The following is an 18,064-nucleotide window of genomic DNA, read 5'->3' as shown; positions in this document are numbered from 1 at the left end:
ATGAAAGAAAATTTTCGAATACAGAACACAGCGGGACGGGTGGAAATTGCGTTATGAGTTATTCTCACACAGTCCATTATCTCCGGGCTCGCGTGGCGCGTCATAAAACGTTGCAGCCGGAGTAAAATTTTTGCACAAAGGAAAAATCTTCAACGTGGTTGGTATCTTTTATATTGCAATCTAATATAGGAACAGGTGAATATTACATCTATCTCGAAGTAATATTGCTCGGTGCGCACTCGGTGATATATTCGGAGTTGATACGAAACGGTGGCACTGTATCAAAGTATTTCGATCCGCGGAATCTCGGATCCTTTCGCGCACCTTTGGAGCAGCTGCGCCACGAGAATGACGAATCGCGCGATCGACTCGGAAGTTTGTCACCGGTTAAATCCCGAAGCAATGAGCAAAGGGTATACGTCCTCTGATTACAATCCTCCTCGGTCGCGGTTTAAGGGGTTGACCAGCCGATCCAATAAAACAATCGAAATCCTCATCTGGTCAGCTAATCTTGGAGATACGCTGGCGCCGAACCATTTTACCTCGGCAGTGCGATTTCAGATACTCTGAGATACGAGGGAAAGCGATTCTAACCCGACCCACCACAAATCCTGGTTACATCCCCTAATAATACTCAATTCCGATGTGGATTAATACTGGTTTATTTCCTTCTCAGTCGCGGTAACTACTTTCCACCCTCTTCCGCAGCCTTGCCGACCGACCCGAGTATTCTCCTAGAAGACTAGGTATACCTATTATCGCTCGTCTGATTAGCCCAGAATCAGTGGCACCTCTTTCTTTCGTTTCTCCGCGCGCTGCGAAAGTTTTCATTTCGATCCGAAGCCGGATGATCAACAATTAAACGATGATACATTTTTTAATGAAACTCAATTACGAAGTTTTCATTATTTATTTGTTAATTTACTTCTCTTTGAAAATATGGCCGTCGCCTCTATTCGGCTCACAACAGGTAACAATATAACTTCGAAGAAGTTTTCTGAATTTTTATTATTAAATATGAAAATTAAATATGTACGTCAGGGAGCGGCCCGGTTTCTTGGGCGACTAAGCAACTATTCACCATTGTCGTGAGCAAAAAAATGCCGCCTTCTGTCTAATTTAATTTTTAATTTGAGGCGATATTTAATTAAGAAATATCACAGAACCAGCTCAGTGCTTATGTACGATATATACCTACACCGGAGTTGGTATACTGAGGTGGTACAAGCCAAGTGTAAATTAAAAAACCCACGGCCAATTTGTGCGGGACAATCCCTCTTTGAGGAGAGGGAGAGATGAGTCGGACTCAAACTCAGGCTCGCGGACTCGCCGAGTCAAAGTGAAGGCTCACTTCGCCGTGGTAGGAAACTCGAGAGTTGAATGAAAGTAAAAAAAAAAAAAAAAAAAAAAAAAAAAACAACCAGAAGAATCAGAAAAATGGAAGTAATTTTTCAGGACCTTCGTTTCTACTCGTCCATCTCCGCGACTCGCTCACACCGACTGAACGGTATCGAAATGCGTCCAAATCCAACGACGTCCAACTTCCAGATATAATTTGAGCTTCGCGCGGTTCGATGATTTTCAAATTTTCGTCTCGGAATTTCGAACCACCTTCGATGGTTTCGGTCTAGAGCGGTACGTCTGATCTCCGTCAGACTTTCGAAGGGCGAATTTAACACATAAAGTAAATTCAAAGATATTTTGTCGAAGTTGAACGTCGTGCAGGGTGCTGAATCTCTCGGAATTAATCAGAATTTCAATGCCTTTTGTTTTTTTTTTTTTTTTATAACGTGGAGATATTTTCGTCTGAAAAGTTGCTCATTCTGAACATTGAGATTCAACTGCGAGAATATCATACCCTTCGTAAAAAAATATTCAACGTGCCTTTCTTGGCGCCCCGATACGTCGAAATTCGCCACGTTGTACGCTCCCGACAACCGTTCGACGTCGGATGACGAAATATTTAATCAGCAGAAGGCAAAAACAATGTTTCCGCCGCGGAACGAGTGCAGTTCAACAAATTGTTTTGATAAGTCGCGGAGACAATACGTCGTTAAGACGTCAGGGGGAATAGCGGTTGGTTCGAAGGTTTTGGGGGGAGGTTGAGGGTGGAACCGGCGGTGGAGGGTGGGGTGAAGATGGGCGCTCTTCGAAGTTTAGATTAAACCCGCCGCGAATAAATATTCGTAATGGAGCGCCTGGGTGCCATAAATTAGCATGCGGCCCTCGCCCGCTCTCTCGCCCACTTTCTACCGCCCCTAGCCGATGCCCAAAGCTTCGCGTTTTGCCCCGAGAATGAGAACGCTGTCTGTAGTATAAGTCGCTCGAAACTTTCCTCGTCGAAGATCTCGTCCGCTGTCATCGAGACGTTCCAAGATCGCCCATCGGCGTATCAGCCTTCGTTCTCACCCCGGTATCCTTCATGTACCTTACTTTATAACCCGGTAGTCGTTCGTGCGCTTCGGTATAGACTCTCCGAGCTCAAATGACTCCGGAGGTCTTCCCGTGCAGGCGAAGGTCCCGACGGATCGGTTGTCGATCTCAATACGTCTTGGCGCTTTCGCGGAGCTTCGTTCGCACGACGCTCCCACAGCCTCGATAAAATGTGATATATACCAACTTCAATACCCGCGAGAGTTCGTGCGCCGAAGATTGGAGTGGATTAATTGGTTGAACACTCGCGAGGGTCGGCGGGCGCGCAACCCCTCCCCCCCTCCCTCCCTCACTCCCTCCCTCCCTCTTCTCCCTTCCCCTTACCTCTGCGTCGTTCCGACGTCGTTCAATTTTTCTGATCTTTGCCGCAAACTCGCGGCTCCCCGAGCAGCTTGCGGTAATTGATTCCGTTACCCTTCACGGGAGACAATCTAATCTCGACTGAAATTCCGACATTGAATTTCGCTTGTACCGATCGCAACGTTGAAAATATGTCGAGATCCTATGCAATCAATGATATCCGAATGCTCCGAGTTTTGGAAAGGAATATTTTTGGTGCGCGGTTAGAACGATAACGCACGAATTGGATAAGTGAACGTGAAATGCCGTGGGAAAGAGTTGAACAAAGTTTATGATTCGTCGTAGACGACGAGATATATCAACGTCGCGCTAACAATAAGCAGAAGATACGTCTCTTGCAGGATTACATCCTGCATCGAACGAGGAAACGAACGATAAAAATTTATACGGGGGCATTTGGTTCAGTCAGATAGTGAATTCAAACAGGCGTGTAATTGGCAGTATCGTAAAAAGAATCAGCGGGGGGAGAGAGAGGAGGTGGCGGGAAGCGAAGGAGAAAAGATCCAAGGGAAAGTCGTAAGGGAGGAAAGGGGGTGGCGCGGGCTCGGGTTTCGGGGATGGGGGATGTGGGGATGGGGGATATCCATAATTTTTTATCGTAAAAACCGCTTCATCCCTTCGAAGAGCGATATTGTTAATATGCAAAAAAGCATTGGAAAATAGGGTGGCGGGAAATAAGGAAGAACGGTGGGTTCCGAGAGGGTGAGAGGAGGGGAGGGGCGGGGCGGGGGACGAGGCGAAATTGCGGCCTCGTTCGAAGATTATCTTGTCCCGTAAATATTACGGGAATATCACTTCCGATGTAAAACCGCTGTAAGCGGGTTGTTTGATAAACAAAATCATCGACCTGCTAACGGGGATAAAATGTCGCGGCTACGTTCGACTCGTCGGACGTGTTACCCACGTGGGTATACATATAGGTAGGTATTCATCGTATCGCCCGACAACGCCGATTCACCGATTTCGGATCAAGCGATTCTCATCACACCTCGAACGTGTGCGTACGCGTATAACACACCCGATACATACCTTATAACTTTACACGGTAATAGGGTGTTAAACCTACCCAACAACCGAGTCCTCCGAGACTAAACATATTAGAACACCATCGAGTTTCCCGCTAAATCATGCCGCGTATAGTTTCGCACCTACCCCCGTTTCCCATATCATCGGCTCTGACGAGGGCTCGGCGAACTTCATACGCGCGCCACACTATACCTATATACATTCGATGTATGTAGGTCTGTGCCAACTCAAACAGGATTTGCGTTCTAGGTAAAGGGCCGTAGCCCGAACGGGCGTACGCTGTATATCCTCGCTAATCCATGTGCATCAGTCGAATTGTCAATTACTTGCTCGTGCGAGAGGTGTGAGACACATATGCCGTTAGCCGAATTCTGGAGTTTCAGTTATCCGCGGCGGAGGGGGGGGAGGTGATCGCTGCGGCGGTTATTTAATTACCGCAATCTATCACGGGGTGTCAACGACGAGTCTATAACGCAAGATCGATCGCCGAACAGACCCTTTCGACCGTGTGCGCCACGACGACGTACTTATAAATTTACCGGCGGGGGGGGGGGGAGTGTAAGATTTTCGGATATAAGTGCAGGCTATACCCGCGGAAAGGTGAGGTGAGACTATGTTACGGCGAATGAATCGAGGGGGTTGATGAAATTTATTTTGGTCGGAATATCGGATGATTATATAATGCGTCGGTTTGTATTCACCCTGTCATTGGGATGGCGTTATGGTAATAGGTGCTGGTTTTATGGCGAACCTGGGGGGTTTTCTCGCGTAGCGAGAGTGAGGAGAGATTGTCGGGGGCGTAGGGGGTAAAATTGAAAATGAGCATAAAAAGCATAAAAACGAGGCGCAGGCAGATTGCCGTGGAATATTCTTCGGCAAAGGGGCAATTCATTTTCGTATCCTATATCAATTTCTTGCTTCGCCTCTCCTGCTTACGCCTCCCCCCCGACCCCGACTCTCGATCTATAGTCTTTTATCCCTTAAAACCGTTAACTCCGCCAGACATCAAGGGGAATACGAATTAGCCGCCATTTCTACCGCGGATACGCCGATGAAAAAAATTACCGAAATAAGATGCCGCTTTTTAAAAGAATTATCGAACGGCGGGTACGGATAATTCGATCCGCGGGATACTTCGATCGTAATTTCACTTCAATCGAATAATTAACCTCCGCGGACGCAACGGGAATATTTCCCCCGCCCTCCCCTGCAAACGACGGTGAATAGGAAATTCTTGTAACGGGTAAAGATAACCGACGTTACGTAACGCGCGAGCCAAGTGTAGCTATACTAGTCGTCGAACCGTCGAAGTGCACACGAGTAGGTGTCCCTCATACGCGTCGAGCATACGCGTCTCTCGACCCTTGTATTTTCCATTGAAATTAAAGAGTCCGATAGAGAGATAAACGATCAGGTATAACGAGCAGATCCAATTCGCTCCGACGCGATATTGTGTAAGGGGATCGAGCACGCATGCTGTCAATGTTAATCAACAAATGGAAATAGGTGCGTTGAATAACTGGCGATGGAATCGTGCCTCGCTATCGGTAGACCTTATACCGGGAATTATGCGCTGTTGGAGTAATGAAAATACCTTCTACACCGATAATCACCTTGTTTCCGCCTCCTCGAGTTCGAACGCCTGTTAAGAAAATTAGAGCATCGATTCGCATCGGCGTTCTGCATCGATCGAAATATTTCATCGCGCGAGGTGAGGAAGAAAAATCCATTGGCCGGCTGCTCGCCTCGGTTCGTTTGAAAATTCGGGGCTCGGGGAGGGAATTAACTGGCGAGCTGCGGTATCGGAAATGTCCCTGGGAATATAAAGAAATATTTTGGATTAATAAGAGAGCCGAGCAAAGCGAGTGAAATAGGGATTATGGTTTGGTAAAGGAAGACAAGGGGACTGGAAGAGCGGAAAAGGGCTTTGTGGCGCTGTCATGCTTAAAGGTTGAATGGGAAATGAATTCCAATAATCTATATTAAACCTCCCGTTGTCCAGGCGGAGAAAACGGAAGAGGACGGGACCAGGGTAACGTTTCAAAGAGAGAACGAAGGGGGGCTTATTTTCACTCCTCAACTTTTTAATGAATATTCTTCAGCTAATTTGAATAAATTATAACCGATGGTGTTTGACGGCTTTTATAATCGCGTTGAATCCAGAGCCGGGCGTATTGATAGCCCTCGGTCGGGAGGCGTAAGGTGGCAAGAGGGGTAGCCGGCGGAGCTTCCATTAATTCTTTTGTCTTTAACCCGGGAGTGATTTTAAGGACTTTTTTTACACAGTCCATTAAAATATCAATTAAGCCCCCCCCCCCCCGGGGCAGTTTTCTAATCAATGCTTTTATTTCTCTGATTATAAAACGACCCGTATATACATTATACTTACATCCACCGACCTCCGCATCTCGCATACCATCTCACCCGCCCCGTTCCCACCAACCACCACCACCACCGCCACCACCACCCATAATTATTTCTGGTATTTCGGAATTCCATTGTTTCGGCAAAAAACAAAGGACAATTTACTATGCTGAACAAGACGCCCTTATTTTAAAAACTCCTGAACCGGGAACAATACTTTTTCACGCTTGGTAAGGACACTTATAACTCGCCTTCCTACGGGAGCTGCCTGACGTCGCGTGTAGAAACGGTTCAGAGACGGGGAATTCCCTACCGAAGTTACGAGATGGGCTCCCGTGATTTTTGAAGAAAAACTGAAGCTTTGCGATTATTACTCATTTTCAAAGTGGTCATTCATCCTTCTCCAACATTCGAACGGTCCGTAGCCACTGCGATCTACCGAATAGAGGAGCGGAAGGTAAAAAATATGCGGAATTCAAGTTCGCGACACACCAATTAAAATTCTACCCTATTGAGTAAACCACCCTTCGTTAGATCTAAAGCTACGAAAACGAACGTCTGTTTCGTCCCGCGATGTTCGATGGCAAAGGCGTCGCCCGGAATTATATGTACAGGGTATACCTATACGCGGAGCTCATTCGTTCCGAGCAAACACCGTTCGCATCCGTACAAGTCGGAATCGGATTGAGATATTCTGGAATCCTCGTAATCGCTCCGCTAGCTTATTTGTCGTTTACAAATGGAACGCGCGGGGTTCGGGATTCGAATGGGATGTGCAGGGGCCGCTCGTTCGATCCCGACAAATAACATCGCGACCGCAGTCAGCTTTCGCCTGGAAGCCTCGGAGCCCGGAGCCCCTCCTAACGGATCTACCCTTGTTCAGCGGCGGTGGCAGTCGGGCGTTCGATTTGACTCGCGTTTATTTCGTCAATTTGCGTTTCCCGAGAGTAAAGAAGAGACGCGCACGTGGTAACTTTCACTCGGTACCGGTCGAAAATTAACCCTTATTCTCGAACAGCGCGTAGACCGAAACGCGCTTATACTTCATGAAAAAATGCATAAAAAAGAATATCCGTTGAATCGCGTGCAGCTGAAATCTCGACGGTTGAGTCTAGTAGCTGTAAGCTCGTAACGGGCCATTCGTTATGATTTAATACTAACGCGGTGGTAATGTCATCACGGAGTCTCCTCCGCATAAATAATTCGCGTGTCCGGGACGCGGGTGGGCCGTGGGGACGGGGTCAGGTTTTTTAATGCGACATCTCCTGGGGGCGGCGAGGATTACTCGCCGAGGCTAAAAAGGAAGTTTTTAATAATTTTTCATTTTCTCTATATTTATTATTGTACACTTCCTAACCGGGGTTAGGCGCGGGAACAATGGACGTTCACGTACTCACCCCCCCCCCCCCCCCCCCCCCCCTCGAGTCCAGATACGGTCGTCCCCGAGAAACTCTGGACCCGATCGTCAGTCGCTACGTGAAATTTTAATTTCTCCCTTCTTCCGGTTTCGTCGAATACGAAGCTCGACAACAAACGCGTGTACTTCGCTACGCGTGGAGGGATAAATGAGCGTAAAAAATATCTTCCTTCTCCAGAAAAATACGCACCATCGGATTCGACCGTTGTCGCCAAATATCAACGACATTCGTTTCGAATCAAGAGAATTTTAATTTAATTTCATCGATTTACTCTGCGTTTTCTCTGTTAACCGAACAGACGATGGAATGATTTTTCACTACTTTGCTCTCTGGTTTTCGATACCTCGGAAATTCCCTCAACGTCGAACGATAGGTCCGACGAAGAATACACCGAGACGGAGATCGAGGATAGCCGAGGGGGAGATGTGGGTAAATATGGGAGAAAAGGTGCGGTGGGTACGCGGCCGCAACAACAAATCTCGTTCTCTTCGGAATGGATAATTTCATTTTCAAGTTTATGAAAGAATACAGCGGTAGTGAGGTTATAGCGTAGCGGAGGGCTAGGAAGCCGGAATATACGATCGCCTGTATTCAGAATTGCAAATTCTTTAATTCTCAAGCAGAGGTGCTGCTTGGCAGCAAAATACCTTCATCTGACCTATACAAACATCGCAGGCGAGGATGTGTATTCAAAAATTTGCATAGGTACATTCTGATTAAAACGTCCTAGAAAGTAAATTTAATAGAGGCGTGTAGAGCGTCGGAGGTGGAAGCGGAAGCGGCAGTACGGAGAGAAAGAAAAAGACAAAGATAAAGTGAGAAAGCGAATGGAGACGACGGCGCAAAGGGACAAACGAACGAATATGAGGAATACGATTTTACGTTTAATTGTCTACTGATTAGATTAATTGTTAATCACCGTCCGTAATGAGAGGGACGATAAAAGCGTCACGATACAAAAACATTATTCAAATCTTCGGTCAGTTTCGAGTAAAGGGTGCGCGTGTTCGAGGCAAAAAAAAATCCAACTACAATTATTATTATTATAATTGTTCGTTCTCACCGATTCTCTGCTAATGGGTATCCTTGCATCTTGGTTATAATTTTAAAGGACCACAAAGGATTGCAGTGTGGAAAGAGAACAAAAATATGAGGCAAAACAACCGAGGAAAAAAAAAAAAAGAAAAAAAAAAGAAGGAAAAATGGAAAACACAAGTGTATCCTTGGCGCTGCTGCGGTGTTCGAGTACACAATCTATGCACACACACGCGTGTGTAGCGTGGTAGAAAAATGTGCAGGCGCGTCCTTAGAACAGGACCCCTACTACCCATTGCCAGGGTCCTCCTACCTCTCCGTTCATACGTGTACATACCTACGTACGAGGGCAAGCAGGCACAAGGGCTGAATTTTAATTATTTTCTCTTTGGTATAATATTTCAATGCTCGCCAGCTCGCCAGCTCGCCAGCTCTACCCTTGTCAAGTAATGTTATTATAATTATACGTGTGTGCGCTCGGGTGCTCATTTCTTGCGCGCGTCTATTTCTGTATTCTCCGCTGTTTCCGTATTTCTGTATTCTTCTTTATTCCCTCTATATCCCTCTGTACTCCCGTATTGTGTAATTAAAATGTCACAATTATATGTGTGAGAAAATTCGTCTCAAATTCGTATAGTTAACCGAGTTTCACCGCTTCTCCGCGTCCTCGTTCAAAGGCCCGTTGCAACGATTTACCGCATACGTTCCTCGACGAGGACCAAATCGCCCGCGGCTAAATTCATAATTTTTATTAATAAAACTAAATTTGGCGCGGGATCGGCGCGCACGCTGCAAACTTGAGCGACGTACTCTTGGCGTCGCGTCGAAACTCCGCGTACCTCCTACCACTCCCGCAACGCACCCGGGTTTCCTTTCAATCGTGTCCCCGGAAACGAAGATCCTCCTCCTCCTCCGGCGATGCGGAATTGCACCGCGCCGCGGGTGACGACTATCGACATCGAGCTTATCCGGGAGCTAATAACGCTACGGGTAGCAATATTTCGTGATAAATTAATTCGAGGCACGAATCCGCGCGACGACATTATCGGGAAAATTTTCCGTCAAATCTAATAAAACATAATATAGACGTATTAATCAGGGCCGAAGTAGAGCGCGTGGAAAGGTGGGGAGGGGGATCGGGTACCGGCGCTCTTTATGAGTCCTGAAATATGACGAAGGGGCGAAGACATCAATGTCAATAATAATTCATTGATTACTTAATTCACAGTTGCCCTGGCAACCGTCTCACTTCTCACTCCTGCCAACTCCGACTCTCGGCTGCTCTGTTTTTCTCGCTTTAAAGACGACGCAAATATCTTAGGCTCCGTTCACACTAGATCGACAACGACCGGATGCGAATCGAAAATTCTCGACTCGATTCTGACATTCTTACCGTGAACTTCAAAGCACCAAAATACATCTGCCACCTGTTCGAAATTGGCTGATTTCAATTCGCGAGTTTGCGAAATCCCGTTCTGTGATATATCGTCGATTTTTCACAAAAATTTTCTTGACTCTTTTTCACTCACATTTCGCACATGACTCGGGGTTTTAAGAAATCGCGAACAACGAGCAATAATAAATGGTCGGTGAGCGAAAGGGTGTGAACGTAGCTTTAAACTTGCTTACGAAAGGCAAGCAGGCAAGGAGAAACACGAAATGAATATTCAGAAGTTATTAGTCTGTAGTGAAATGTGACGGAGTTCACCCTCCTCTCGAAGCATCCTGCCATGCTTTCCTACAGCCCCCGTACCAACCCGCAACGGTTATAGATTTTGCGATAGATTTTACCCGAAGTCTTGCGAGCAAATGGGACGAAAGGAGAAACTGGCAAGGGTGAAAGGAGATTGACTGCCGGAAAGGTACTTGCTTACGCCTCGTGCGCAAAAAGCGGTACCCCGGCGGTACGTTGGAACATAGACGAGGAGAGCGAGTCGAAGGGCATTCCCGGTGCGTTTTCCGAGATCAGGACCGCCTTGTTGCGTACACGAAATAAGGGGTGAGTTCTCGGGGAAAAAAATGACTTGCAACGTCGATCCGACCCCACGTTCGCGTCGGTGTAAAGATACCAATTCCGAGCGATAGTTATCCGGAGATAAGGATAGCAAAGTATCGGCGTTTATTTTTACCCCATTGTAGAAAAACTGGCTGCGGAGTTGGCACGATTCGTCTTGCGTAAAACAGCGATGGGAGGAGATTGTATTGAAGCGATTGAGTTGGGCAGATAGTGATCTGTGCCGAGCTGCGAAACGGTAATTTCGCAGCGGAGGCGGCGCATGGCAGTAGGTCGCAGCGATATTCAAATGGCATCAATTTCTGTGGAATAGCTTCTTGTATCCGCCACACGGAGAATCCAACGGGGAAAAGCATATTGGCAGATCGCTGCGCCATCGTTTTACAACCCCTTATCGGGTACAGGGCTGGAGCTACGGCGCTCCGAGTTGTCTCAAGGGTGTGTCTTCGATTTCCATGGAAATTCGACAAATGCCGGAATAGCTGTTGCTTGTACGTCTGCAACGTTATTCGAGACTATTAGGGAAATACTCATTAAGGAGTTCACGTTTAGACATTCGTCTGGATGCCCCAGCCTCATCGTTTGCCCTTACGCAGCGAAGCGAACGCGAGTAATCCTCGCTTTATCCGTACAAAAACAACGCGTCGCGCTAGGCGGGCGGATCCGGAGGATCAAAAATATCGAGCGCGGCGCTAACAAAGTATAGTTACTCACTCAGTAAATGAGATCGGTGAAAATTTCAACCCATACGCGCGCCAAAAGCGGTAGACGTTGTATCGTCTAGCCGACAAAAGCCGAAGTATATTTCGCTCGAGGGTGTGTAACTCGATACCCCTGCGGTGATAAAAAGGGTTTCGAACAGCCCGGACGTCAGCTCGATGTTTTTCAAACGCTTTCGCTCGCGCGTTTGCTGACCTTCTAAAATTTTTATCTCTACGTTTGAATATAAATAGATGCGCGTGCCTGTACTTCGGACGAGAAATGGAATGCATGAAAACAACGCTATTATCTAGGCGTGTATCAATTTTCTTCCCGGAAAATGCCTACTCTGAACTACGCCACGTGTGTCGTATATCGGTGTTACACGTATTCGAGGCAACGCCGAGGATAACACCGCCGTTGCGGCTTTCGCTCTGCGAAGAAACGCGAACTTTCCGTACAACCATAGGGCAATAGCGATGCGGGATCACCATAAATAAGCTGTACGTAGGTATTCTGGGGATCGAATTTTCCTTCGCTCAAACACCCGGGGTGGATAAACTTCTGAACCTCGACCGAATAATCTTGCGCGTACGTATCAACTGCAACTCGTTCGGAGGAACCTATTTTTTTCTCAGCTGACGCGTGCGATTAACGTCCGAACGGTCGACGAATGAAATCTCGAAGGAGAAATCCTGCGAGACTCGACCGCGGGTGTGAAAATTCGCAATATGTGACTCGGGTGATATGCTTGTAGTTTTTATCCCATGGATTCGCGATTCCACGGTGGATGTTACGCGCGCGGCTCCGCGGTATATTGCATTTATATATTATGTGGAAAAGCTGGATATCGAAGTTGTAGCTGATCTTATCCACCGTCCTCCTTCCCGGCACCCCTCGGTAGCTCCGCTTCTTCTCTCCCGCGAGTTCGGAAGCCCCCCCCCCCCCCTCTATATTCCCGGTCCCGTCTTCCTCCCCGTCAACGCGGCACACGACCATACATCACGCCTTCGTCTTTATTAAACCCATATTTTTCAGGAAGCCTCACTTTCATGATCTAAAGCACGCCTCCCCGCTCACTCAAAAATCAGCCGGGGTAAGGTTTGCGAGGCTATGGCTACCGTATACCGGAGGTTCACTACGGGCTACGGCCCGGAGCTCCTCATCGGCCACAAAACGCATAAAAGTGAAAATGAAAGCCAGGATTTTGCGTAGCCCTGAAATACCCGAAGGAGGTATACCTCTACGTACGTACGGCTTTCCGTCTGGCGGCGCCTTTTCGTTCAATAAAGAGCAGACTTATAGGCCGAAAGATACACCATCTCCGAAATATTATAGCGCGCCTATAAGATATCTCAATATGAATATTAAACCGGTGTGTCTGATATACGGTCGGTTTCCAGGTCGAACGTGATCCGGTATGAATTCATTTCCAGGGGATTTACTTTTTCCGTTTAATCAGGAAAAAACTCGAGTGAGGAAGAATTGAAGATCCTAGAAATTTGATGGGAATAATTACGTCCTCGAACTTCACTTTAGAATGCTGCTAAAAGAGGGAAACGACGAAACGCCAAAACAACGAAACCCCGAAAACCGCGGTAGAGATATAAAGCATTCCTTCAGTTTATTAGTCAGCCCTACGGTAGGCTTCTCTTTATATTAAACATGTGCATTATTAATGCTCAAGTATAACCGTAAAATGCTGATGAAAAAAAAGTTAGCGGCCCTCATTCCCGGTGGAAAAAAACGGAAAGTGCTGCAGAAGCGGGAGCCGAGACTGACTTATTTGACGCCCATAGTCAATATTAATGGCTAATTAAAGCTTAATTAAGCACGAAACTGAAGTTCTCGCGGGGGATCGGGATAAAATAAATCAAACGGAAAATCATTCCGTTGTTGTTGTTTCGATGCCGATCGATCAACCACCTCGAATCACCGCTGATTTTGAAATTCTCGGATTTTCGCAAGTTTGTTTTAGAAAAATAGTGCGGGAGGGTAGAGAGGGTGTGCGAATTCACGCGAATAGCGCGTCATACTGACCGGGGAAGGGACGAGGACGGAGAGAAATGAGATCAAAAAATATCCGCTCCATGTACAGTAATAATTAAGTATCCAATTTTGGGAAAAAAATAAAAATGTCGGATGATGTTTGAGCGATGTAACCCGCGCCCCTCGGACCCTCCCCCCCCCCGTTAACGGAATGAGAGAAGAGTCAGGGTTAAACGAGGCGGGGGTGCCAGGAGTAGGTTTCTAATTGTACCTCACCCGATACAACCCCACGACGACATTTGCAGTTTGTCCGTCACCAATAGTCACTGTCATCGTGGTCGTGGTCGGGGTCTCGTCTTCGTGGTAGTACGGAGTATTGTCGTACCTTTCTTTATTTCCCCAGTGGCTGAATGAGGTTATACATTTTTTCCACTAAGGCAATACCTCCGTCTTCTTATTAGCAAAGCTAATTGGAAATACAAATGGTTATTCACGGTAAGGGAATGGCAGCGGGTTGAAAAGTGAGGGGGGGCTACGGAGGGGTTCGGGGGTCGGAAAGGGAAGGGAAGGGAGAGGTACACTTCTGTGTATTAAGGTCGTATTTGCCCCGGATAATTAGGACTTTTTTCCCGGCCAATTTGGATGAATAATTGATTTTGCCCTCCCCTCTGCGCTCCTCTCTCTCTCTCTCTCGCTCTCTATCTTTTGGCTCGAACGGCCGCCGAAGTTACAACTCTTCGAATGACAATCGTAGTGAGGTTGAACAGCGCCGAGAAGTGAGTAACTTTTGGGTGCGAGTATTACAGAAGATGATAAAAAATAAGGCCTGTTAAGCGACCCGTTAATTGCCGGTAATACGGGCGAAGCAAGACAAAGGTCTTGATTGTTTGACCTCTTGTTGACATAAGCTTCGAACTTTTCGTATACCTTCGAGACCGCTTCACCTTTCACGTACCCGTGACTATGAAGAGCCTATACTTGCCGAATAAAATTATTACTCCGAATTTTTAATCCACGAATAATGGAAGCGAGTTTCGCGATTCTTGTACTTGTTGTTTAGATATTTTAATGTGTTTTTATTTTCATTTTGTCAATGAAAAAATTATTCTCCGACAAAATTTGGTGCTCTTTCGTTCTTCTTTTTATCACGTCGCGAGAGGTACGATCCAAAAAAACATCATCACGATTTATTGGAAGAAAATTTGAAGTATCTCCGTTGCGTTTTTGTAGGTTGCCAGTAATGATGAGATTTGAATCTGGATTACGCGCGGTTCGTTATTTTAACGCTGGAGATAGCGGGCACTCCAATGCGAAATGATGTACATAGATCGTGGTAGTTTGTCCTTCAAATTTGAAAATCCAATACCACAAATGAGACTGACCACTCGAAATCGGTGTGTTGTCAAACGTTGCGTTTTGGCGACACCGCCGTTGTCTTAGGTATCCGCATTACGTGAAACAAGGACGCTTCAATATCATCAGGTTTGAGCTACCGGCCTACAATGTTATTTCATATGGCATTCGAAATAAGACTCCGCGTTAGACGGACGTGCCTCAAAGGATCGAAAGGTATTCAAAGTATGTACTAATTTTCATCGGAGTTCAACAAATTGATATCCATTCGCGTTCGAGGTGAGTCTTCTTGCTTCGTTCCGATAATTAATCAACCTAAAAAAAACGCACGAATTTTTTATGTAATATAAAATTAAAGATTGAATATCAGATTGCGAATCGGAATAGATACACTTCTGTACGGCATCGGATAGTATTGTGTGAAATTTTCACTTGAAAATCCCAGGTCAAAATGAGACTGAAAACTATGCCAAGACAGAGAAGATCGAACTGTTGTTACGTCCCTTTCAACGAGACTCAACGCCACAAGCATATTTCTACTTCCACGCTGGATGTGCAAAATAAGGAAATCCTGAACACGGAAAAATGCTCCCCGGCATCTGAGGGTCAAAAGGTGAGCGTCAGAATCCGAATATTTCTAACGGAAGATTATTCTGCCGCGTTAGTTTTCTTTTGTTACGCATAACGACGATCGATTCAGTGATAATTATTCTCTGTAGTATCAGTTACGTACCCATACTGCTATGTGTGTCGTGTTTTCGATGTCAATGACTCCGTCCGAGATATTCTGACAAATATTGAATGATGGAGACAAATATTACACTACATGCGACCTTGATTCGTTCCAAAATATTCTATAGCTCGGAAAATACGATTTCGTATCGCACACGGAAACTTAGCCCACTGCTGATATTCTTCCGAGAATCTAATACTCGTGTGTTTTCGCAGAAGAACGCTGGTATGAAAATCGGGACGTTCCCGAATGTCCAGGTAACGGAGTCCTCGGTCCGGACTGGCACAGTGCGAACCGACGAGATAAAATTTCTCCAAGAAACACACGGTGCTTTCGGTTTCGAAAACTTTATCGAAGACACATTTGGCGCTGTGAATCTGAGCATAAAAGATAACGCTGAATTCGACGCGGTCAGGCAAACGAGTAACGCATTACCAGAGCCGAATCGCAAAGGCGTAAGCGACAAGTTTGCCGGTAGCGCGTTGTACCAGATAATGACGGACCCGAAATTCGTCGAAAATATTCAGAACAGCAGAGAGGTCAAAAAGTTGACCTGTAAATTCTGCGCGAAACAATTTCAAAAGCGAGAGGAGCTACTGGATCACACGGAGACGCCTGTAAACGAGCACAATGAGATCACGTGCTGTGCTTGTGGCAAGACGTTTTCCCAAAAACGATGCTTGCGCTATCATCGACGGTGTCACGCTAATAAAAATAAATTCAATTGCGGCATTTGTCCGAAAAAATATTCGAGGATAGACAACCTCACCCGGCACAGGGCTATCCACACCAACCCGAACAGGCATCAATGCCAGATTTGCAAGAAAGCATTCTCGAGAAAAGATCTCATGACCAGACACGTCAGGTGTCACGAACAAAAGACGATCAGACTCGCCTGCGATCTCTGCGGCGAGGCATTCGTCAATTCCAACGCGACGAGAACTTAAAAGTTCGAACTTTACGACGACTGTGGACGATGAAAGACAGAGAGAGTGATATTGTCGCAAAATGTTATTTTCTTATTTCGATGTTACTTAGCGATCCGCAAAAAAGCTGTTTATGCATTTATTTTCCGTACAATTGAAGTTGGATTGAATTCTTCTCATCCAACTGAATGAAGTTTACAATTTATGGTTTCGTTTGCTATTTGTAATCAAGTATGAATCATTTAATTTTTTCCGAATAACTCTTCATACTTTGTATTGAGTTTCTACGTCCAATATTGAAGAGATGCGGATGATTATTCAACAACTCCACATTGTAGTGTTGAGCACTGCTGCTGTGAAACAGTCAATAAACCTATGTTACAATGAACGATTGCGCAACACCCGAATTGATGATTGTTTTTTCCCTCGCACATCCGACTGTCCATCTTCAGTTAGGTAATCACTTGTGAAAGAGATAGCTGCTGATTACTACCTTGCAGATATATTCTTGATAATGCACAGCCTGCAACCCAGTTCCCGTGAAAGCGAATCTATATTCAGCCTGCACAGATATTGTTTCTCCGACAGATCGACAATAAACCTCTTTCACAATAAAATCTCATTCGCGAGTTGAATGGTTTCAATCAATGCGAGCTTACGACAAAAGAAAATGCATAATTCACGTGCATCGTCGCCTCGAGATGGTATCTAGCTGTTATTTCATTACACGTCGATAACCTAAATCGGTATTCCACGTGCAGAGAAGCATGGCATGGGACGTTATCAAAAGTATTCACCCGTTAAAAGTTGGTCAGTTTTGGGTACATGCAAGAATTTGGCGTATGCAAAGACTTGGGAAAAAAATGTAACGAAGTTGAGGACGATGGGTTTTCGTTGGGGGTGAGAAAGAAGAATCAGAGATTCTGCGGTCTCTTTGGGGAGCGTCAAACCTGCTTCCTGGAACGCCTTTCGCTTCTCTATGTGGATGAAAAATCCGAGCAAAAGTATAATCCGTGAGCGTGTTGAAAATTTGTTGGTAGAGCAGGAAACGGATGAATACACGTGTGTGTGTGTATGCGTGCTCAACTGCAAAAGGGATTACGCGAACTCTTAGCTGGCAGCGAGAAAAAAATATAATGAAAATAAAAGTAAAAATGAATCGGAAAAGAAAATGGAAAAAAAATAAAGGAATAAGTGAAAAAAATAAAAATACGGCAAATGCCACTGCTCATTTTTTATGTTTGTTTAAGCGCGTACAATATCATTACGGTGTCCACGCCCACGTCAACCGCATGTCGGATTAATACGTACGTGCGTTCCAACAACTGAAAGGCGAAGTAGTGTGTGTGTGTTGTGTGCTAAACGGGCGCAATACTACAGCTGCGTTTCCGCAGTTTCCATCCACCTGCACTTTCGAAGTTATTCCAGCTAGGTTTTACACAGTTGACTACGAGCCGCTGCCACTCGTGGAAAAAACGAAGCCTTATGTCATTTACGGTTCGTTTTTATTCCCTCGTTTGACCCGGTGAAAGAAATTTCTGAAAAAAGTACCAGAGTCGACTTTTGAGAGAAAAAAAAATGTTCCAGTCACCGAGCCATTGGTTTCGCTCATTTCTTGACGCGCGAATTTTCTTCGCGTTTCGTTGTTACGTCTGTTTTTCAACTTCCAAAGTTCAAAATTTCCAAATACTTCGGCAATATACTTGAGATAAGC

The 18,064-nt window shown here is 45.8% G+C and overlaps 1 protein-coding gene across 1 annotated transcript; it reads left to right on the top strand.

Moving 5' to 3' along the window:
- The first annotated feature begins 15,141 nt into the window (after positions 1-15,141).
- Positions 15,142-16,698, top strand: LOC105684784 (zinc finger protein 468-like). Its single transcript, XM_012398411.2, has 2 exons — positions 15,142-15,304; positions 15,640-16,698. Exons 1-2 carry the CDS (start codon positions 15,143-15,145, stop codon positions 16,369-16,371), a joined length of 894 nt encoding a protein of 297 aa, XP_012253834.2. The 5' UTR covers position 15,142; the 3' UTR covers positions 16,372-16,698.
- Positions 16,699-18,064: the final 1,366 nt, after the last annotated feature.

Source organism: Athalia rosae, chromosome 2 (genome assembly GCF_917208135.1).
Source record: "Athalia rosae chromosome 2, iyAthRosa1.1, whole genome shotgun sequence".
In the NCBI taxonomy this organism is placed as follows: Eukaryota; Metazoa; Arthropoda; class Insecta; order Hymenoptera; family Athaliidae; genus Athalia; species Athalia rosae.
This window is presented reverse-complemented; position numbering and strand designations above follow the sequence as displayed.